At 43.5% G+C, this 24,993-nt stretch overlaps 1 protein-coding gene across 1 annotated transcript in view; it reads left to right on the top strand.

The window, feature by feature from the left end:
• Positions 1-8,582: 8,582 nt before the first annotated feature.
• The window catches only part of dnajc7 (DnaJ (Hsp40) homolog, subfamily C, member 7), a 41,397-nt gene continuing 24,986 nt past the window's right edge, over positions 8,583-24,993 (top strand). Inside the window, exon 1 of the mRNA XM_055657000.1 lies at positions 8,583-8,727. Coding sequence (XP_055512975.1) covers positions 8,657-8,727 — 71 coding nt within the window. The 5' untranslated portion in view covers positions 8,583-8,656. The remainder of the gene's footprint in view (positions 8,728-24,993) is intronic.

The raw sequence follows: 24,993 nt of genomic DNA, 5'->3' as shown, positions 1-24,993 counted from the left end.
TCTCCACAAGGATGAGGGAGTTCACAGTCCTCCCAATATAATTTCCAAGCCAGCAATTTCCCCCTACAGCGCCCACCACAGAGCCGAGGTGCTCTCATATAGCATAAAAGCGGAATTAGGCCATTCGGCCCATCAAGTCATGTAAGATCATCAACCAAAAACTTTAACTCTGTTTTTTTCTATCTCCACAGAAATTACTTGACCTGCTGATTATTGCGAGCATTTTCTTTCAGTTTTGGTTTATTATTGTCACAGATACAGTAAAAAACTTTGTTTGGCATACTATCCAATAAGATCAAATAATACAATCAAGTCAAATTCAAGTAAATAGATTGAGCAAAAGGGTGAAAAACAGAGTGCAGAATTTTGTTCTCCGCATTGTAGCACCACAGTTTGTTACACAAAGTCTAATGTCCACAATGGGGTAAAAGTGACAGTACACTAGCTAAGGAAAGGACCATTCAGAAGCCTGATAACAGAAGGGAAGAAACTGTTCCCGAGTCTGGTGGTGCATGCTTTAAAACATCTGTACGATTTGCTCGATGGGAGCAGGGAGAAGGAATGACCGGGGAGAGACAAGTCTTTGATTAAGATAGATACAAAAGCTGGAGTAACTCTGCGGTTCAGGCAGAATCTCTGGAGAAAAGGTAATGTTTTGGGTCGAGACCCTTCTTCAGACTGAGAGTCAGTGGAAAGAGAAACGAGACAGTGATGTAGAGAGATATGGACCAAATGAATGAAGGATATGCAAAAAAGTAACGATGATAAATGGAACAGGACTTTGTTAGCTATGTGCTAGGTGAGAACGAGTATGTTGGCTGCTTTGCCGAGTCAGCGTGAAGCGTAGATGGAATCAATAGTGGGGAGTCTTGTCTGTGTGATGGATTGGACTGCATCTACAACTCTCTGCTGTTTCTTGCGGGCTTGGATGGAGCTGTTCCCAAACCAAGCTGTGATGCAACCTGTTAGTATGCTTTCTATCTTTATTTCTGATATTCCGAATCTGCAGTTTCTTGTTTTTAATACTTGAGATGAATTACATTTCAGACAGATGATTGGGTAGAGGATGCTCCAAAGTAGCAGAAACAGCTTCAATTACATCCAATGATATTGGATCAACTTTTGCCTTTCAGACAGATGTAAGCAATTTTAAGTACATTCCAGAGACTTTTAGTACAACAATTCAGGCCGATAGTGCAAGGCAGAACTCATGAAGTGCTGCACAATCAACAGTTCCGTCTTTGAGAGGAAACATTATCTGAGTAAACATCATGTGGCCCTCCTCACCAGCTTTCTCAAGCTACTGTAAAAGATCCACAGCACCACTTAGATAAATATCACAGGAGCAGATGTCTAAAAATGCTAACTTTTGACAGAGAGGAAACACAACAAAAAATGCAATAAAACATAACTATATTGACTGAACTTAATTTTTTAAGTAGAATCACTTTAGAAATGTGGACATTTTCTTGCTGTTCACATAGCAAGTTGATTAATTGTACATTCAACCTATACTAATGCCACCACAAGATAATGTATGTGTTTCATACAGCACAGAAACAGACCCTTCGATTCACTATGTTCATGCTGACTTTTTTTCCCATAAACACAATTCATACCAGTCTGCATGAGAACCACACCCTTCTCCACTTTGTCTATTCAAGTATTGTCTAAATGTCTCTTAAACCTGGTAATTGTATCTTATTTGTATCTGCTATTGTACCTCTGACCCCTTTCACCCTGGCTACAAACTCTTTGAATCACTTCCCACTGGAAGGCTACTCCAGACTGTCAAAGCTGCCACAGCCAGACAAAAAAACAGCTTTTTTCCACGAGTAGTAGCTCTGCAATAACCAAAAATCTGTAGCCTCCTTTTGCTCTGGTATTTTATTTAATTCACATGTTTAATCAATAATGTTTTATTATTAATGTTTAATGTTTTATGTATCATCCCTAACTGTCACTGTATGTCATGTTGTCACTTGCAGGCGGAGCACCAAGGCAAATTCCTTGCTTGTGAATACTTGGCCAATAAATGTATTCATTCATTATTCCACTACTTCCTCTGGTAGTGTATTCCAGTTCAAACCATTCTCTGCGTTAAAAAGTTACCACTCAGATCCCCTTTAAAACTCCTAGTGCTTACGCTAAAACTCTGCTCTTTTGATATCCCCCATCATGGGAAAATGATTTTGACTATCTACCCTGTGAATGCATCTCGTGATCTTATATAATTCTATCAGGTCTCCCGTTAACCTCCTTCGCTCCAAGAAAAACAAGCCCAGCCTGTGCAATATATCACCTTAATTAAAGTCCCCAAGCAACATCCAGGTGAATCTCCTTCCGCTCCAGTGCAATCACATTCTTCCTATAATATGGTGATTCTGAACTGCACACAGTCCTTCAAGTGTCGCAACATGGTGTCCCAACTCTTATGCTCTATGCCCCAAACTATGAAGGCAAGCTTGCCACATACCTTCTTCCCGGCCCTATCGACCTGTATTGTCACTATCAGGGAACTATGGACTTGAACCCCAAAGTCCCTCAGTTCATCAATATTCCTTTGTTTAGTTTTAGTTTAGAGATACAGCGCGGAAACAGATCCTTCGGCCCACCTAGTCCACGCCGACCAGTGATCCCCACATACTAACACTATCCTACACGCTAGGGATAATTTACAATTTTACCAAAGCCAATTAACCTAAAACCTGTACGTCTTTGGAGTGTGGGAGGGAACTGGAGCACCTGGTGAAAACCCACGGGGAGAACGTGCAAACTCCATACAGGCAGCACCCGTAGTCAGGATCGAACCCGGGTCTCTGGTGCTGTAAGGCAGCAACTCTACAACTGTGCCACTGTGCCGTCGACCACTGTTTATGTATGTCGTCCCCCTAGATAACTACCCAAAAGTCATCACCTGATCTTGTTGGAATAAAATTTGACCTGCCAAACCCTGCCCAACTTTTCAACTGATCTGTATCCTGCTGAATGTTAAAACAACTTTCCTGGTTATTCAGAGCACAACTAATTTTCATGTCATCTGCAAACTTACATCACAGCTCCTACATTCACAACCAAGTTTTAAATACATATAACAAATAGCAAAGATTCCAGCACCACTCCCTGGGGTACACCCCTGTTTACAGACTTCTATTCAGAAATTAAAAACATTGTTTCACCACAACCCTCTGCTTCCTGTCACTAGGCCAATTTCTGATCCAATTAGCCAGATCTCCTTGGCTCCCATGTGCCAGAACCTTCTGGACCAGCATACCATGCAGGACCTTGTCAAATGCCTTATGTAGTCCATGTAGACAACATCAGCCATCCGGACTTCATCAATCTCCTTTGATAGCCCCTCAAAAAACTCATCAAATTAGTGGAACATGATTTTCCCTACGCTATGTTAAGCTAAATAACCCTAATCAGTTCTTACCTTTCCAAGTGAATATAAATCCTGTCTGTTTGGACTTTCTCCAATAGTTTCACTATTACTGATGAAATATTCTCTGACTTGTAGTTACTTGACATCCTTGCTCCCCCCTTAAAATAAAGGAACAACATAAAGCTGTCCTCCATTCTTCATCTCTGCCTGAGGCTAATTAAGTTGTGGCGCAACTGGTAGCACTGCTGCCTCACAGAGCCAGAGACCCGGGTTCGATCCTGACCGTGGAGTTTGCACGTTCATGTGATTGCGTGGATTTCCTCGGGTGCTCTAGTTTCTTCCCACATCCCAAAGGAGATTGGGTTTGTAGGCTAATTGGCCGCTGTAAAATTCCCCTAGTGTGTAGGGAGTGGATGAGAAAGTAGAGAATCAGAATTGGTGTGAATATTTGATCAATGGTCGGCATGGACTCGGTCGGCCAAAAGGACTGTTTCCATAGTATATCTTTCAATCAATGTGTTCCAAGGTATCTCGCACCTCCTTAATATCGTCTTAATATCTAGGTAAGAATTTAATTGTTCTGTTTTAGGACATAAGACAATACAACACTCTTGAAGGACATTATTGCCATAGAGGGAGTGCAGAGAAGGTTCACCAGACTGATTCCTGGGATGTCAGGACTTTCATATGAAAAATGACTGGATAGACTCGGCTTGTACTCGCTACAATTTAGGAGATTGAAGGGGGATCTTATAGAAACTTACAAAATTCTTAAGGGGTTGACAGGCTAGATGCAGGAAGATTGTTCCCGATGTTGGGGAAGTCCAGGACAAGGGATCACAGCTTAAGGATAGAGGGGAAATCCTTTAGGACCGAGATGAGAAAAACTTTTTTTACACAGAGAGTGGTGAATCTCTGGAACTCTGCCACAGAAGGTAGTTGAGGCCAGTTCATTGGCTATATTTAAGAGGGATTTAGATGTGGCCCTTGTGGCTAAAGGGATCGGGGGGTATGGAGAGAAGGCAGGTACGGGATACTGAGTTGGATGATCAGCCATGATCATATTGAATGGCGGTGCAGGCTCGAATGGCTGAATGGCCTACTCCTGCACCTATTTTCTATGTTTCAATGTTTCTATGATACTGAAATGGTCCAGACAATCAACGTTCTTCTCCCTGAACTCAAACTCTCCATGTATTTCTCCTTGGTGAATAGAGACAAGAATTTATCATTGAGGACCTCAACCATGTCTCCACGTGTAGAGTACCCCTTGGATTTCTAAGGAGTCCCAGTCTTTCCCAAGTTGCAATTTTTGTCCCAATATACTTCTAGAATATTCCTTAATCAATTATTAATTTTTGCCCTCCTAATTTCAGTCTTAAGGACTCTCCAACACCCTCTACATTCCTCAGGGGAATTACTCGAGTGTAGTTGCCTATATCTGTCATATGCTTCCTTTTATTTCCTGGCAAGGCTCCCTAATCTTGCCACCCATTGTTGTAGATAATGGGATCCTGTTCAAGAAGCCTGTGCGTGCAGGGTAGGTGCAGTCATTGTCTGTGCTGGTAACACCCAGACAAGTCATACTTGTGCCTGTAAAGATAACACTTATGTTGGTGGTGACAGTGCCAGGAATCTGTGAAAGAAGAAGGGTCTCGACCCGAAACATCACCTATTCTTTCGCTCCATAGATGCTGCCTCATCATCTGAGTTTCTCCAACATTTTTGTCTACCAGGAATCTGTGAAGCAGGTGGAATCTCATATAGATAGGGTGATAAAGAAAGCTTTTGGTATGCTAGCCTTTATAAATCAGAGCATTGAGTATAGAAGCTGGGATGTAATGTTAAAATTGTACAAGGCATTGGTGAGACCAAATCTGGAGTATGGTGTACAATTTTGGTCGCCCAATTATAGGAAGGATGTCAACAAAATAGAGAGAGTACAGAGGAGATTTACTAGAATGTTGCCTGGGTTTCAACAGCTAAGTTACAGAGATAGGTTGAATAAGTTAGGTCTTTATTCTCTGGAGCGCAGAAGGTTAAGGGGGGACTTGATGAGGTCTTTAAAATGATGAGAGGGATAGACAGAGTTGATGTGGACAAGCTTTTCCCTTTGAGAATAGGGAAGATTCAAACAAGAGGACATGACTTCAGAAGGATGTTGGATGTTGTATGACTCTACGTCTCCAAAGTTGTTTCATCCATTTTTAGGGGTGCTAAACGTGTGTAACATCTAATCTGATCCCCCATAAAAACAATTATGAAAAAAAAAATGTTTTAATGCGATACTATTTAATGCAGCATTATATTGGTTTACACCTGGATTCATGGGCTAAAATGAGTCGTGGACAACTTGCAATTGGGAATGTCATGGAAATGTCCAGCTGTAATTATTGTGCTGACCATTTAGCCAGTGATCCCTCTCAGTGGCAGCAGGAAACTGGTGTTGCTGCACACGATACAGGTAGGACCCATACTCGGGTGATGCACCACACCGTCACCCAAGCCATCTCCCATTTCATCTGGAGTTCCAAAATGCACCGTGCTTCTACAGACATGGTCTACAGATCTCCAGAAAAGAGTGGGGGACGGACGGATGGATGGACAGAGAAATGCACCAAATGTATCCTCTAATCTAATGGCCGCACTGTGTGTAGTTGTGTCAAACTGTGTACAGGTCCTAGATACGCAAGCACTAAGTGTTACGACGTGTTGAGGTTCTACATATACACTGGTGTGATGAAAGCATAGTTGCCGAGGAATGTTCTGTCTGTTGTAGCGCCTCCAACGTAGAAATGTTTCTGCGGAAAAACATATGTCAATCGGTGAGCTGCCTAGAATATATTTGAAGAGAGGGAGGTGGTAGATCCTGCTGGATGCTTTCCCAAGCAGACTTTCAAAGTCATTTTGGCAATCTTCAGCAGAACTCACAGCCAAACACCAAGTCCTCACTTGGTTGGTGGTGAGACGGGGCCTTCCTGTCAGATTCTTCATACACAGCAAGAATCTCAGTCATACCGCACGCGCACTTCCCTCAAGGTGGCTGTAGTGTAGTTCCTCACCATTAGAGGGCTCTACAGGAGGTGGCGCCTCAGAAAGGCAGCCAATATCATCAAAGGCCCAACACCATCCTGGCCATGCACAGCTTTCACTCCTACCATCGTGAAGAATGTATAGGAGCCTGGAAACCATGACCAACTGGTGCAAGAACAGCTTCTTCCCAACAACCTTCAAATTCTTAAACACTATACAACACCAACATCAATTATAAACATCTACGGACTAGAAACATAGAAAAATAGGTGCAGGAGTAGCCCATTCGGCCCTTCGAGCCAGCACCACCATTCAATGTGATCATGGCTGGTCATCTAAAATCAGTACCCCGTTCCTGCCTTTTCCACATATCCCTTGATTCCTTTAGCCCTAAGAGCTAAATCTAACTCTCTCTTGAAAACATCCAGTGAATTGACCTCCACTGCCTTCTGTGGCAAAGAATTCCACAGATTCACAAATCTCTAGGTGAAAAAGTTTTTCCTCATCTCAGTCCTAACTTTTATAGCACCAGTATTGTTTTTATTAGATTAGCGTTGTGATTATTATTATTATTTATTTATTTTGTTTAACATATATGTCAGCAAGCAAATACCACTGACTGGTACATTGCATGGTGTGTGAGCATGTACTGAGGGACAGACTGCAGCTCCGTGCATCCACCACAGAGGCTTTGTGAGGAGGGACCACAGTCTTGGATCCATCTGTTAAATACTGAGGGGCTGCACCCCATCTCAAACCCTTCACTGATGCTGTATTTGAGGATTAAACATCAGTGACATTGACACTTTGTAATTGAATGTAAATTGCTTGGTATAGTGAGTGAAGATTTTAGTTTAGTTTAGAGATACAATGTAGAAACAGGCGCCTTCGGCCCACCAAATTCACGCACACCAGTGATCACCCATACATTAGTTCGATCCTACACATTATAGACAATTTTTACAAACACCAATTAACCTACAAATCTGTGTTTCTTTCTAACGTGGGAGGAAACCAGAGATTCTTGACTGGTCATATTTCATGGTCATGGTCATATTTGTTCTGTCAAACAATATCTGGGGTGTTTGTAGAACCACCCTCCAAATACTGCAGACTAAGAAGGCTGCTTTGAGTATCTGCATTTTGTCTTCAGAAGTTTTCAGAATATTCACAAAAATACCTTGTCTCAACAAATGTGTTTGTTGTCACCTCACGAACGTGCAATTCTATGGAACCATTTGTTTTCTCCCAAAGTATTGAGTTAAACTATGTATTGTAACCATTGCAATTGTATTTTATCATCTGTTGTTGTTTTTGGACCAAAAAAGTTTTAAAAAGATGTATTTTGAGTTTTATCATATTCTTCCACCAGTTGTCTCCTATATATTTATTTGTGCTGATCGAACAGTAATTACATCTGAAACTCTAGATACTGAATAGGTACGTCAACCAGAACTTTTGTCATATATTGCCAGTGTTAGCTGCATTGAGGTTATTTATTGCCACCACTATGAGAAGTGATGTCATCATTGCCATTGCCTATAGAATTAACCCTTTGCCAGTGCTGTAATAATTAACACCAACTAATGCTCATGCTGTAAGAATTGACGCCAATGATTGCCAGTGTAGTGAGAATTTATGCACCCCATTTACCGGTGCTACAAGAATTGATACCAACCATTGTCAGTGCAGGCAGTACTGATGCCAACCTTTGCCAGTGCTACATGAATTGCCGGTGTTGATTGTACTGACACCAACCTTTGCCAGTGCTGGCAGTATTGATGTTAACCATTGCCGCCACTGCTGTGAGAATTAACACAACCCATTGTCAGTGCTATATGAATTGACACAACCATTGCCAGTGCTAATATTGCCAAGAGTCGTTGCCAAAGGCGCCAGGAAGTAGCACTGGCTGGCAGCGGTGGGGACAGTGGTGGGGGCAGTACCAGGCGGCAGCGGCATTGGCATTGGCATAACCAGCCTGCCATCAGTACCACCCAGAATGTAAAAATTGTCCCACTTCCAGTATAGTCCCTGGTGGACTCTTGGGGAGGTACAAGGTACCAGCCAGCAGCGGCGGGGACAGTGGTGGGAGGCAGTACCAGCCGGCAGCGGCAGGGGCAGCACCGTCCCGGCAGCGACGCTAGTACAGCCGCTCCTCCCGCGGGGCTGCTCTTGGGCCGTCCCCCCCCTCCCCTCCTTGTTCCGGAAGCCGGTGCCCGGCTACAGGTGCTGGAAATGGCGGCCGGTGACTGCGATGTGGCGATGGCTCCGGAGCCCGGCGCGATGTCGGAGGCGGACATGGAAAGGTAACGGGACGGGCGTGGTTGACGGGGGAACCGGGAACCCCCCCCCCCCCCTCCTTCCCCGGGGGGAAGCCCGGCTGAGTGGGGAAGGAGGAGGCCAGGCCGCCGGCCTAAAGGGGAAGCCGAGCCGCGGCCTAACGGTGAACGAGAGCCGGGGGACAAGCTGCGGCCCCGGGCCACCAGCGCCGATCACCACACGGGCATCGAACCGCTTCCAATGCACCTGGAAACGGCAACCGCTGCGAAGAAAGTCCGAGGCTGAATCCAAGACCTGGGCCCCGATCCTTAAACGAAACTACAGCCTGAGATTTGAACGAAAATAGCGTTCAAACCCCTCTAGTATTCATTTAAAATGATCCCCACACTCCAGTTTATAACGCGGAGCCTTCATGTTACTTAAAACATTTGATTATTTTTAAACTCTGATGTTGTAACTGCCTTTTGTTTATGTTGTTCCTATTTGGCGATAGATCGCGATTGTAATTTGTATACGAGTATTTATTTGTGGGCGACACTGATAATTAAGTCAGATTTTATAATAGCCAATTCATAAATCACTGGAGTTTGAGATTAGAAGCAATCTAATTGTTTCTGGTGCTGTCAATACCCACGTGGGAATTTGTATCAAGAAGGAAACGGGAATCTTGCCTCCATGAAAGACTAGAACCTTCCACTAGAACCTTGCACATTAGATATTAATATGCTACTTGTAATTTTCCAGACATCAACTTTGTATATCACCTAGAAATCCTTTCAAGGTCTCAAATGGTTCTACATTGATTTATTCGATCAGTACATATGGTCAAAATGTCCCAGACTTCACTACAAAGATTACTCACTGCATTGATGGATTTTCGTTTGGTAATAGAAACAGCCCCATTGAAGGATGTGGAGGGTTTGGAAAGGAGCCAGAGGAGGTTTACCAGAATGATGTATGTATAGGAAGAAACTGCAGATACTGGTTTAAACTGAAGATAGACACAAGAAACTGGAATAACTCAGCGGGTCAGACAGCATCTCTGGAGAAAAGGAATAGGTTCCCTTCTTCAGACGGGTCTCAGCCCATCCAGAATGATGCTTGGATTAGAGGCTGTATTAGTTATAGCCCAGCCACTTTCCCTTTAGATATAATGTTCTTAAAAAATCAACGGAAAAATACAATGTATAGTTCCAGCAATTTAACTTCTTTCCAAATAAACATCTTGTTAGAGTCATAGAAAGATACTGTGTGGAAACAGGCCCTTCCGCCCAACTTGCCCACACCAGCCAACATGGCCCAGCTACACTAGTCCCACCGGCCTGCGTTTGGTCCATATCCCTTCAAACTTGTCCTATCCACGTACCTGTCTAACTGTTTCTTAAAGGTCATGTTTGAATGCCATACCAGAATTGGACTCCTAAAATTGCCGTTGGTCATTCAAGATGATGAAACTGTTGGCTGTGAATTATCCACCATAACGCGCTGCGGTGGTTGAGGCAGGTACGAAAGTGGCATTTAAGAGTTTTGGATAGGTGTACTGATGTGCAGGGAATGGAGGAATTTGGATTTTATTCGGGTAGATGGGAGATGGTCCTAGCAACGGTCAGCATTGTGGGCCGAAGGGCCCGTTCTTGTGCTGTATTGTTCCATGTTCTAAATAACCAAGTAGGTTATCAAGAGTAGGGCTGTAGACTATATATATGCACTTCAGTAAGGCCTCTGATAAGGTTCTGTATGGTTGGCTGCTGCTCTGGATGGAATCCATCTAGAGCTAGCTAATTAGATGCTTGGAATGAAGAAGAGGGTTGTGGTGGAACCTCCTGCACCCACACCCAACTCACTGACTTCATCCATTTCACCACTAACTTCCCCCCCATTTCCCTACCATTTCTTGACCTCACTATCTCCATCGCAGGGGATAGACTCCTGACCAACATCCACTATAAACCCACTGACTCCCATGGCTATCTGGACGACACTTCTTCCCACCCTGCTTCTTGTAAGGACTCTATCCCCTACTCCCAATTCCTCTGCCGCATCTGCACCCGGGATGAGGTGCTCCACACCAGGGCATCGGAGATGTCCTCATTCTTCAGGGAACGGTTCCCCTCTACCATAGATGAGGCTTTCATCAGGGTCTCTTCTATACCCCGTGACTCTACTCTCATTCCCCATCCCCCCCACTCGTAACAAGGACAGAGTCCCCCTTGTCCTCACCTTCCACCCTACCAGCCGTACAACAAATAATCCTCCGTCATTTTCGCCACCACTTGCCACAACGTGACCCCACCACTTGCCACATCTTCCTATCTCCTCCCCTGTCTGCTTTCCGCAGAGACCACTCCCTCCGTAACTCCCTGGTCAATTTGTCCCTTCCCACCCGAACCAGCCCCTCTCTGGGCACTTTCCCTTGCAACCACAAGAAATGCTACTTCTTGACTCCTTTCAAGGACCCAAGCAATCTTTCCAGCTGCAGCAGAGGTTCACCTGCACCTCCTCCAACCTCATCTATTGCATCCGCTGCTCTAGATGTCATCTGCTCCACACCGCTGCTCTAGATGTCATCTGCTCCACATCGCGTAGGCTTGGCAATCACTTCGCCGAACACCTCCTCTCGGTTCGCAATAACCAACCTGATCTCCCGGTAGCTCAGCACTTCAACTCCCCCTACCATTCCAAATCCGACCTTTCTGTCCTCGGACTCCTCCATGGCCAGAGTGAGGACCACCGTAAATTGGAGGAGCAGCACCTCGTATTTCGCTTGAGCAGTTTGCACCCCAGCGGTATGAACATTGAATTCTCTAATTTCAGGTAGTGCTTAATTTCTCCTCCTCTTCTCAGCTCTCCCTCAGCCCACTGGCTCCACCCCTTCCTTTCCGCTTCCCCCCCCCCCCCCCCTCCCCTCCCCCCCCCCCCCCCCCCCCCCCCCCCCCCCCCCCCCCCCATGATCAATGTTGGGATGAATGCACACAGCCCTTTTCCCAGGGTAATGGTATGACTATAAACTCTCTTGAACTTGAACTCAAGGACTGGAGGGCATAGATTTAAGGTGAGATGGAAAAGATTTAATAGGAACTTGAGGGGCAACTTTTTGACACAGAAGTTGATGAGTATATGAAATGAGCTACCAGAGGAAATAGTTGAGGTAGGTGTATTAACAGCATCTAAAATACATTTAGACTGGTACATGGATAGAAAATGTTTAGATGGACATGGGCCAAATGCAGGTAAATGGGACTAGCTTAGATGATGGGGGCACTTTGGTCAGCAATGGTAAGATTGTTTCCGTGCTGCGTGACTGATTCTAGGGTAGATCCCCTATTGTTAGTGATGTGTGTGTGGGGGATGGGGGGAGGTACGATTGTAAATAAATATATTGCTGAGCAATTAAATATACTTTAGATCTATTGGTTATCTGTCCTCCTTTATCTAAAGGAGGACAGATAACTTCACAAATATGTTTAGAAACGAAAGGTCTGATGAATGGGACAAACTGAAGAAGATCGCTCTTAATAAAGAGGTAGTGCTGGGGAAATTAATGAAGCTAAAGGCTGACAGTTTCTCATGGCTTATTACTCTGCATCCCATAATACTAAAGGAAGAGGCTCTGGGAATAGTAAATATATTGATCATCATTCAATATGCTTTGACCCTGAAGTAGTTCCTGAAGTTTGCAGACTGCCAAATGTAAGCCTAATATTTGAAAATCAAAGGAGTGGGAGTTACAGGTAACTATAGACCAATAACCCTAACATTATTGGCAGAGAAAATGTTGGTGTCTATTATATAACTATAAAAATGCTGGTGTATATTATACTAGCAGAACATTTGGAGAGCACAACAGGAGTGAACGGAATCGGTATTAGTTTATCAACGGGGAATCTGATAATTTTGTTTTGAGGATGTAACTGGTAGAATAGATAAGGAAAACCAATAGCGATACTGTATTTTAGTAAGCTTTTGATAAGGTCTCACAAGAATTAAAGCACATGGGATTTAGGGTGTAATATACTGGGATGGATTGAGAAGTTGTTGACTAAAAGGAAATGGGAGTAGGGATAAGCAGGTGGGCAGACGGTGACTATTGGAGTGCCACATGGATCAGTGAACAGGGCCGAGCTATTTACATTACATATCATCAATGATTTGGGTGAGGAAAGTAAATAACACTTGCAGGTTTGCCGACAACACAAAACGGAGTTCTGAAGAAGGGTCGGGACCCAAAATGTCACCCATTCCTTCTCTCCAGAGATGCTGCCTTTATCACTGAGTTACTCCAGCATTTTGTGTCTATCTTCGATTTAAACCAGCATCTGCAGTTCTTTCCTACACAAAACTGAGAGATATCAATTGAAAGATGGATGCAAATGGACTCCATTGTAATTTAGACAAGTTGGACAAATGCATTACAGATGCAGTTTAATGTGGATAAATATAATGTTATCCACTTTGGTGCAAACATGTAAAGGTTGATTATTATCTAAATATGGCGATGGATTGGGAAAGGGGAGCGTGTAGTGAAGCCTGAGTGTCCTTGTTTGCCTGTCAGTGAAATTAATCATCCAGGTACGGCAAGTGATTGGGACGGCAAATGGTATGATGGCCTTCAGTGTACAAGCATGGCCTTCAGTGCACAAGTGCTGGGGTTTTCGTGAGATGCCGGAGTTTCATGTGCATATTTTGGACGTCTTATTTGAGGAAGGAAGTTCGTCACGGAGAGGATGCAACAAAGTTTTACTGGAAAGAATGGATGCTTGAGGAGAGATTGGGTCGATTCGGCCTTGAGTATTGGAGCATGAGAGGGAATGTCACAGAAACATATGTTTCTAACAGGATTACACAGACTATTTATTCCTGATGATTAGAGAGGCAGGACCTGGTATCACAGCTGCAGGATTCAGGGTGTGCCATTTAAAACAGATCTGGTGAAATGTCTTTGTCGAGTCGTTGGTGAACCTGTGGAATTATCTACCACTGAAGAGAAAGGAGACTGTCACGAAGTATATTCAGGAAGAAATTAGATGTATTTATTAATGCTACAGGGGTTAAGGAATATAGGAGGAAAGTAGGAACAGTGCACTGAAATGGATGATCAGCCATGATTACCTTGAACGGTTGCACAGGCCTGAATGCCCCCCACCTGCTTGCTGTGTTTCTATGGGATGTAGCTGAAGTTTGGGGACATAACTAAAGAGTAAAGCAGAACTACCTCTAGGAACTGAATGACCAATTCCCTTTCCAAAGTTCCATGTCACTCATTTTGATGTTCCTCAATATTTCAGTACAGGTGCACAACCTTTTATCCAAAAGCCTTGGGACCAGACACTTGTCGGATTTCGGACATTTTCGGATTTCCGAATGGAAGATTTTTAGCATATATTAGGTAGGTAGCGCAGGCGGCTTGAAAAGTCTGGAGCGACTGCCTCCTCCCCAGAGACCAGGGAATCATTGTAAATCATTGCATAAATGTTAGTCAGTTCGTTTGGAGGGATTTTATGTGGTGGTGGTGGATGGGGGGTGAAGGGGGAAACTTTAATTCTTAGTCCCCTACCTGGTCGGCGACTCCCAACATCGCGGAGCTGGGGGCTCCGTCCGGCCGCGGGCGGCGCCGGTTGTAGCTCCGACCCCGGCAACTCTACCCCTGGCTGCGAGGCGCTCCAAATCCAGCGCCGCCCGTGGTCGGACGCCCGCAGCCCCAGCTCCGTGAATGTTGGGAGAAGGCGGCCTCCGCGCCCTGGAGCTTACCGCACAGCGACCCGGTAAGGCATTGCCCGCTTCCCGCTGGTATCCCAGCGCTGCGACGCCGCTGACTCCCAACATTTGCGGAGCTGGGGTGGGGGGCGTCCGGCCGCGGGCGGCGCTGGATTTGGAGCGCCTCGCAGCCAGGGGTAGAGTTGCCGGGGTCGGAGCTACAACCGGCGCTGGACGCCCGCAGCCCCAGCTGGGAGTTGGCGGCCACAGCGCTGCGGAGCTTACTGCACGGCGACCCGGTAAGGCATTGACCGCTCCCCGTCTCTCCGACCAGGTAGGGGACTAAGAATTAAAGTTTACCCCTTCAACCCCCCCTTCACATAAAAGCCCTCCAAACTAACTGACTAACATTTAAGCAATGATTTACAGATGTTTAAGTGTCTCCCCGGTCTCCGGGGAGGAGGCAGCCGCTACAGTAGTACAGACCTGGGTTGACCATGGGTCGTTTCGGGTCAAGTTTGGCGCCAAACGCGAGCTTTGGTGTGCAGACGACATCCTGGAAAAAATGGCCGGTTTTCGGAGTTTTTTGGTTTCCGGAACACCGGATAAAAGGTTGTGCACCTGTAATACGCTTATCTCAAATGTAGGCTTTTATTTAAAAAATTGTTTACTCCTTGCAATATTCAATGTAAAATAATGTAGTATGCTTCCACTATGTTTTCGTAGAACTATGCACTTTCCATTTGATAGTCTGGATGGTCCTGTGCACATTTTTATCACCTGTATATTTTTTTTACAAGTTCAGATTCTGAAAGAATTATGCATTGAGGGTTATATTTGTAGATTGAATGACCTGTTTAGCAATTTTCTTGCCATTATTCTATATAGAACAGTGCAGAACAGGAGCACGCCCTTCAACCCGCATGTCTGTGCTATCCATGATGCTGATCTAAACTATCCCATCTGCTTGTACTTGGTCCATATCCCACTATTCCCTGCCTGCTTGTTTTCTTAAATGTTGCTGTCATGTCTGATTCTGCATCTCCCTTGGCAGTGCATTTCAGGTACTTACCACTCACTGTACAAATAATAAGTTGCTTGACAAATGTATTTTAAAGTTATCCCCTATCACCTTAAATCTATGCCCTTTAGTATCTGACGTTTCCATCTTGGGGGGGGGGGGGAAGATTTAACTGTCTCCCATTTATATTTCTCATAATTTTCTAAAATTCTGTCAAAATTATTCTCAGCCTCTGACACTACAGAAAAAAAGAATCCAAGTTTGCTCAACTTTTTATTGTCGCTAATATACTCCAATCCAGGCAAAATCCTAGTAAACCTTTTCTGAATCCCCTCCAAAGCCTCCACATCCTTCCTGCAGTGTGGTGATCAGAACTGCATGCACTGCTCCAAATCTGATCTAACTAAAGTTTTATACTGCTGCAACATGATTCTCCAACTTTTATGTGTAAGAAAGAACTGCAAATGCTGGTTTAAATCGAAGAATGACACAAACTGCTGGAGTAACTCAGCGGGACAGGCAGCATCTCTGGAGAGAAGGATTGGGTGACGTTTCGGGTCGAGACCCTTTTTCCAACTTTTATAGTAGGTGCCTTGACCAAGTAGTGCATACGCCTTCTTTACTACCCCATCCACTTGTATTGCCTCCTTCAGAGAACTACGGTGTTCACTCCAAGATATCTCTAGTACATTAATGCTCCATAGGGACTGTAAACATTTCTCTTGCATTTGACTTCCTAAAATGCATCACCTCACACTTGTCCAGGTTAAAATCACCTTGCCATTTCTTACCCAAATTTCCAACTGATCTGATTGCTGTTGTGTCCTTTCTCATAACCTTTCTCACTATCCACAACTCCACCAATTTTCATGCCATCTGCAAATATACTGATCATATAATTTACATTTTTGTCCAAATCATAAAAATATGTATGACAAAAAATAGAGGTCCCAATGCTAACTTTTGATGAACACCTCATGTCAGACCCTCAGAACGAAAAACACCCTTCTGTCTTCTATAATCAAACTAATTTCAGATCCTTTTTACCAACTGATTATGGGCTTTTAAATTATTATCATTTTTCTATTTTGTATTTTAAACGTTGTTATAAATTTTCTGCATCATCTTTTCCTGTAGGGCATCACATGCTCTAACAATTCTCTAAAGAAAACACTCTGTTAATTTACGATGGTCCTAAATTTATGCTCTCATTTCCAATTAATCAGCTTATGGAAGTAGATTATTCCCATTTATTTCAAACTTTAAAGGCAATATCACCGAGTCAGTTATACAGCATGGAAACAGGCCCTTCAGCCCAATTCATCCATTCCAATCAAGGCACCTACCTCAGTTTGTCCCATTTGCCTGCATTTGGCCCATATCCCCAAAAGCTTTTTTATCCATGTATGTCCAAATGTCTCTTTAAAAAATTGTAATTATACCTGCATCTGCCACTTTATCTGACAGTTCATTCCATATACCCATCAGCCATTATGTGGAAAAATTTGCCCATCAGATTCCCTTTCATTTTCCCCTGCTCACCTTAAACTATGCCCTCTAGTTTTATACTTCCCCAAAAAAAGTCTCACAAATTTATAAACTTCTGTAAGATAACCCCTCAGCCTCCCTTGCTCCGGAGAAAACAGCCCCAGCCTACCCAGTTTCAAATTATAACTCAATCTCTCCCATCCTGGTAAAATACTTTTCTTGTGCAATCTTTACTGCATTCTCTCTAGCTTAATCTGTCCTATAGCATGCAACCAGAACTGCACACAATGCTTCAAGTGCAGTCTAACCAACTCTTGTATTCAATGCCTCAACGGATTAAAAACAAGGTTGCCATACATCATCTTCACCATCCTGTTTACCTGTGCCACTACCACTAAGGAAATATGCATTTGTACCCCTAGGTTTCTCTCCACTATTGCCCTGAGCTCTGCCATGCACTGTATAGACAGGGATTTGTACATTGATAGTGAAAAGTACATAGAGGACCATATATTCAGTTAGAGACGTGCATATTGGGATTTACTCATAAACATTAAGTTTACTAATTTCCAATTCACCAACCTATGAAAGTAGATTATCCCCATTTATTTCAAACTTTAGTATCATTGGATCACAGCGCAGAAACAGACTCTTTGGCCCAATTGGTTAATGGGTTCATTGTCATTTCTTATCATTTTCTCCATTTCAATTGGTTTAGGAAAACTTTTCATTTCACTGAAATGGCCTATCATGGTGAGATTTTACTGGTCTCTGTTGACATGGAGCTAAATAAGTTAAATTACATCATCTTAGAGCTTCAGGAGACAAAGGGTGGTTACATAGATACATAGACAATAGTTGCAGGAGTAGGCCATTTGGCCCTTCATGTCTGAGCATCCACAATCAGCATCTTGTTCCTGCCTTCTCCCTTTACCCCTTGATTCCGCTAGTCCTAAGAGCTCTATCTAACTCTCTTTTGAATGTATCCAGTGAATCAGCCTCCACTGCCTTCTGTGGCAGAGAATTCCACAAATTCACAACTGTGTGAAAAAGTTTTTCTTCATCTCAGTTCTAAATGGCCTACCCCTTATTCTTAAACTGTGGCCCCGGGTTCTGAACTACCCCAACATCGGGAACTTGTTTCCTGCATCTAGCGTGTCCAATCCCTTAATAATTTTATATGTTTCTATAAGATTCCCTCTCATTCTTCAAAATTCCAGTGAAAACGGGCCCAGTCGCTCTTTTCTTTCATCATATGACAGTCCCGCCATCCCAGGAATTAACTTTGTGAACCTACGCTGCACTCAATAGCAAGAATGTACATCCTCAAATTAGGTTACAACTCCATGGAAACAACTCAATCAACACTTCACATCTTCGTTTAGGCTGTTAGACACATGACACTATTTCAGTTTATTGAATTCTAATTGTAATACGTGATTGACTTGAAACAAGGTTATATTGTTAATCATTCTACAGTTAGGAACAATCAATTATATTTCAGTTTGGAAAATTCTTTCCGGCTTGCTCTGGCTGTAGAGGGTTCCTAATGGATTCCTGAAGATAGTTTTTTTTCCTTGAATGCCCCCATTGCTTTGGTTGGGTAGCTCACTGCGCAATGTAGAACCGAGTCTACAAGGTTCATGTGATACCATGGGTTGATCCCTGTTTTTCTTAGGAAGTCTTTGTCCAGGATGTGAGGGAGAGAAGCATTCAGAGTTTCCACTTTTGAATATTGTTCTTTTGCCCTTGTTAATTAGGATTGCACATGTTTATGTCAGCAAACAAATCGCCAGTTGCAGGGTGTCTTCTCTGGTGATGCTCTGCCAGGCCTGTATTGCAGCCATCTTTAGTTTATGCTTGTTTTGGGGGGTAGTACCCTTCAATTTTCTTGAGCAGATAGGATGTGTCTATACACTTCAGAATTCATCATGCTACTACCATCAGCAATTGTATCATCAATGAAGATAAGTGAGCCAGTACCTTCAGCAGCCATACATGCCTAGGCCATAACACCCCCACCACCATGTTTCACAGATGAGGTGGTATGCTTTGGATCTTGGGCAGCTCCTTCTCTAAGTTAATCTTCATATCATCTGTCCACAAGACCTTTTTCCAGAACTGTGGTTGCTCTTTTAAGTATTTCTTGGTAAACTGTAACCCGGCCATCCTATTTTTGCGTCTAACCAGTGGTTTACATCTTGCAGTGTAGACTCTGTATTTCTGTTCATGAAGTCTTCTGCAGACAGTGGTCATTGACAAATCCACACCTGACTCCTGGAGTCTATGATCTGTCGGCAGGTGTTTGGGGATTTTTCTCTAATATAGTGAGAATTCTTATGTCATTAGCTGTGGAGGTCTTCTTTCATATTAATGTATATTAGCAAATTTATCTATTTCTCTATTTTGATGAATCTCATATTTTTGAAACTTTAGGCAAACCTCATCAAAACTCACAATAAACAATCCCATTAGTGACCATTGCTGTCATTAAGTTAGGCAATTAACATTGTGAAATTTAACTGAATTAGTTTGCATTTCCTGCAACTGTTTACATCGCCTTGTCTGTGTTCACACCAAGGATGCTTTGTGAATGTGGAGATAGTAATTCAAGTTGCAGTTTTCACAGAGAGAGAGAGAGAGAGAGAGAGAGAGCGAGAGAGCGTCCATTTGAACTCAATCTACATTCATGACATTTGTATGTATAGTTTTTTAATTCACATCAACTCTCCACACGTTCTACTAGTCACCCACACACTAGGGGGAATTTACTGTGGCCAAATAACCTACCAACCTACACGTCCTTGGGATGGGGGAGGAGCATCAGGAGGTAATACAGTCACAGGGGGAATATGCAAAATCCACACAGACAGCACCCATGTCAGGATTGAATCTTGGTCTCTGTTGGCTCTACTAGTCATATTATTTCCTGTCACTCTTACATTGTTCAACAATAATCGTTTACTAAAACATGCAAATTACTATTTTGAATTATCAGCTAAACTAAATGTTTCCAGTTGTTCTCGAGATGCTGATAGTATTTTGGTAGCACAATCTTGAAGTTGGCCTGGTTGAAGACCTTGGGTGTTATGAACACGACCTTGGGTGCTTTCATGACCTGTGACTCCCATTACCATTAGTTACACAAGATGTTGATGATGCCAGCAAAGTGTTATCATCTTTCCAACCACCTGTTTTTTTTTTTTTGTTGTTGTATGAAGGAAATCTCTTGCTGCCTAACATGTAACCTGTGTAAACAATGAGGAGAAAACACGGTAATTATATAAATCTGGTTTTGAGGTGCTGTGCAGTTCTGAGACTATCATGGGATTTGGTAACCTGAAACATTTGAATCAATCCTTAAATAAAATCGAAATTCAAAAACAAGTAACAGAACAAGTGAGGCAGTGTGTTTGGAGAGAGAAATGATTACAACGACCGAAGACCAGAACACGCCCCGGTAGGCCCAACTCGCCCCACAGGCCTCACAGGGGACTGCAGTGAAGCCGGGCGACGAGGCCTGTCTGGGCCGAAGGAGCCTCAGCTGGAGGCGGCGATGGGTGCCCGTGTGGTGGCAGTGGGGGCAACGGGAGCCTCAGTGGTGGTGGGGCCTTGTGGTCGATGAGTGTGAGGGGTGGGGAGGGGGAGACAACGCCGTCTCAGTGTGGGGGAACTGCCGTGAAGAATAATGGAGGACCCGACTTGGGGTAAACCACTGTGAGGGACAGTGGGAGAATGAAGGGGGACCCAGTGTAAGGGGGGGCACTCTATTGTAGAATCCTCTGCCGAGGGGATAAGTTGTGACAGTCAACACACAAGGTACACAATTTCCCTCCGGGGATGAATAAAGTATTATCGTATCGTATCATACCTTTCATCAGAATTGGACACGGGAGTAAAGAAATGCAGAATAAAAAAACTGCAGATACTGAAACTTTATTTGCGTTGCATTTATTGCATTCATCAGCTCATTCTCCACAATTCCCACCAAGCTTGAACCACTAGATACATCTACCCTTGTTCATTTTTGAGTATTTGGCTGGGAACATTCCCTTCCTGACTCACTGGACCACACTTTTATTTCCATCAACCACCTCTCCCACGGTACTTTATTTTGCAACTAGAGGCGATACAACAAGATGTCCTTTCCCATCTTCCCTTCCCACCATCCAGAGACCTAAACATTCACTTCACTTCTAACATGGTGTACTGCATTCAGTGTTCATTATGTGGTCGGTCCCCTTTACTTTGGAAAATCCAAATGCAGATTTTGTGATTGCTTTGCAGAGCTCTTGCTTTCAATCCACCCTTTGCCTGCCACCTTTAATTCTCCATCCCTCTCCCACTCTGACATTGGTCTGTACTGTACTGTTACAAGGGTGTCCAATGCAAGCTCGAGGAATAGCATCTCATTTGGTGGCCGATTAGGAGAAGGGGAGATGCAACGAGACCTGGGTGTCATGGTACACCAGTCATTGAAAGTAGGCATGCAGGTGCAGCAGGCAGTGAAGAAAGCGAATGGTATGTTAGCATTCATAGCAAAAGGATTTGAGTATAGGAGCAGGGAGGTTTACTGCAGTTGTACAGGGCCTTGGTGGGACCACACCTGGAGTATTGCATACAGTTTTGGTCTCCAAATCTGAGGAAGGACATTATTGCCATAGAGGGAGTGCAGAGAAGGTTCACCAGACTGATTCCTGGGATGTCAGGACTTTCATATGAAGACAGGCTGGATAGACTCGGCTTGTACTCGCTAGAATTTAGGAGATTGAGGGGGGATCTTATAGAAACTTACAAAATTCTTAAGGGGTTGGACAGGCTAGATGCAGGAAGATTGTTCCCGATGTTGGGGAAGTCCGGGACAAGGGGTCACAGCTTAAGGATAGAGGGGAAATCCTTTAAGACCGAGATGAGAAAAACATTTTTCACACAGAGAGTGGTGAATCTCTGGAACTCTGCCACAGAAGGTAGTTGAGGCCAGTTCATTGGCTATATTTAGGAGGGAGTTAGATGTGGCCCTTGTGGCTAAAGGGATCAGGGGGTATGGAGAGAAGGCAGGTACGGGATACTGAGTTGGATGATCAGCCATGATCATATTGAATGGCGGTGCAGGGTCGAAGGGCCAAATGGCCTACTCCTGCACCTATTTTCTATGTATCTATGTATCTATTTGTCTGTATCATTCATTCATTTGTGAGATTGACATGGTTCTTTTCCCACTTTTTTTTCTTTCCTCTGGAGTGGAGGATAGATATGGCTTCCTGCTCAGCATTTCACCACATCTACATTTTTTTCAATGTTCTCACTCTCCATCTGCTCCCATTTGCCCGCCGGCCAGAAATCTTTGTTTATAGTTTATGCCCCTAGTCAACCTGGTTTCATCTTCTTGGAGACATCCCTCTCCCCCACCCTCCCTGTAGCCTAAAAATCTTCTTTTCTCTCTTTTTCCTTTCTGTTGGCTTTTGACCTGAAGTGATAATTCTGTTTCTCTTTGCAAAAATGTGTCTTGAGCTACATAGTATTAACAGCATTTTTTGTTCCTATTAACTCGAGAAAACAGGGTTTTTTAAAGTGCAGAGAACGGAAGGGATGCGAAGAATGAATGTCTGTGATTGGATAGAGACTAGGTTTATCCAGATTGACACATACGTTGCGGGTGCCATTTGAGCGGTTGTGGAATAGTTATTCTATCAGGAAGTGTATCAAGATAGAGAGAGGTGAATAAGGACAGTAAAAAGAAAACAAGTTGCTGGGATGGACACAGACTACAGTAGTTGCAGGAATTTAAAATAAAGGAAAACTGGGAATATTCAGTTTGAGGTCTGTTGAGGGAAACCAATCGAGATAATGCTGCAGGAGGAAAATCTTGCATCAGAAGAACTAGCCAGATATGACAGCAAAGAAAATACATTACCTTAATGGCTGAAGCATGCCATGACAAAATATGTGTACCTGGGCGTTCGCCCATTTCCTTTCTCTGCTCCTCTTCCCCGTGGCCCACCTGGATGCACCATTTTTTCCTTTCCCCGTATCCCCCCTCACCTATATTCCTTCCTCTGGATTCACATTCTGTGCCTCATCTATCCTCATCCCCATATCTTACACCATGTCTTTTCATCTCTGGCCTTTGTTCAATCATCCTCCAATCAAACATCCCCCTCACCTGTATCCACCTATCACTTGCTGGAATTTGTCTTGCCCCTACATCTTCCAGCTTTTTCCCCCAGACTACAATCAGTCTGAAGAAGGGTTCTGACCCAAAGCGTCAGCCATCCATGTTTTCCAGAGTGGCTGCCTGACCTATTAAGTTACTCCAGCACTTTTTTTATAAACCAGCATCTGCAGTTTCTCGTGTCCACCCAGGTGTCTGTTGGAAGCCCAACATAGTATACTCTGAGGCCTAACGGAATTTAGGGATATGGAGAGAAAGCAGGAATGGGGTACTAATTTTGGATGATCAGCCATATTGAAAGGCCTACTCCTGCACCTATTTTCTATATTTCTATATCAGTCATCCCGAGATTTATCCCGATACATATATACCCATATCCATCTATTTATTTATTTACCGGTCTTCTTCATAACATTAGTACGTTTCTGTGGAAGCTTTGCTTACTAGTTTCTTTAAAAAATCTGTGCAAACCACATATACAAATAAAAAAACACTGCAAAGAGATTTAGAACTATGTTTCCCTTATAACCACACTATTGGGGGGGGGAAAGGCTGGTTGAATGGGTATCCTTGGAATTGCAAAGGTATTTGACAAGGTGGAAATAAAGCTAATGATCTCGATGATAAACACAAAATGCTGGAGCAACTCATGGGTCAGGCAACATCTCTGCAGAAAAGGAATAGGTGATGTTTTGGATCAAGCAATCTGAAGAAAGGTCTCAACTCGAAACTTCGAAGGGCCAAATGGCCTGCTCCTGCACCTATTGTCTATTGTCTCGTATTCCTTTTCTCCAGAGATGCTGCCTTACTCCAGCATTTTGTGCCTATCTTTAGTGTAAAGCAGGAGCTGCAGTTCCTTCCTACAACTGATGATCTCAACGTTGTGTACAGAGTTGAAGTAATGGTGCTCATCCCTGAGTCTAACAATACTCTTACAATGATCTATTGAATTTTGGTTTGTATTTCCCATTTTCTAGCAGTAATGATAACCTAGATAACATTTGAAGGCCTTAGCAAAATTGGTGCCATTGAGCAAATTGAGCTGTGAGTTAAATTGATGGGTTCTCCCAGAAAGCACACTGGAAGGAAAATGTACAACTTATAATTAGTATTTTAAGCAACTAACAAAACAGGAAATAAAGAAGATACACACAAAATAGAAATATCAGTAGAAGAGAATCAAGGAATTGTAATGCACACAAATTCAAATTTTAAAGACAGAATATTCGCAAATTAGTACTTATAGCTGCGTTGAAAATATTTCCGACTTTGTACAACACTGTAAAACTTTTTCAATCATCAGAGTAGTTGGTAAAAATCCAAATTACTCATCGCATATTTATTTTTATTATTCAAAATTCTGCCATCAAATTTAAAATGTGAGCCACTTCTGTGATTTTTCAAAAACCCTAACGAGAATGTCACTGATTAATCTTATAAGGAGTTATGGAGAGACATTTTGCTTCTCCTGTGACTGGTGCTGATGTATGATCTCCCCAAGGCTACAAGGGATGCCAAGAGAATCTTACAAAAAGTAGATGCCATGCTCCAATGGCAGGTCCTGAATACCATTGTGATTACAAGCCGAAGTCATGTAAGACATCTCTTGCAACTGGATGTTCTTAATGCCTTTTCTACCTGTCCTGCAATTCAACTCCTGAACTATCACCTCTTGCACGCCCCATTCTCGGAGGTGCTGCCACATACTCTTAAGGGCCTGTCCCACTTGCGTGTCCTTGGCACGCAAATTACACGACCTCATGGTCGCGTTGAGCCGTGACGGTCCCGCAAAGGTCGGGCGCGATTACATGCGTACGCACAGCATCTGTAGCGAGTGACCTCATTTGAAGATGGACACAAAGCTGGAGTAACTCAGCGGGACTGACAACATTGCTTCTCTAGAGAGAAGCAATGGGT

This window comes from Leucoraja erinacea, chromosome 27 (genome assembly GCF_028641065.1).
Source record: "Leucoraja erinacea ecotype New England chromosome 27, Leri_hhj_1, whole genome shotgun sequence".
Taxonomy (NCBI): domain Eukaryota; kingdom Metazoa; phylum Chordata; class Chondrichthyes; order Rajiformes; family Rajidae; genus Leucoraja; species Leucoraja erinaceus.
This window is presented reverse-complemented; position numbering and strand designations above follow the sequence as displayed.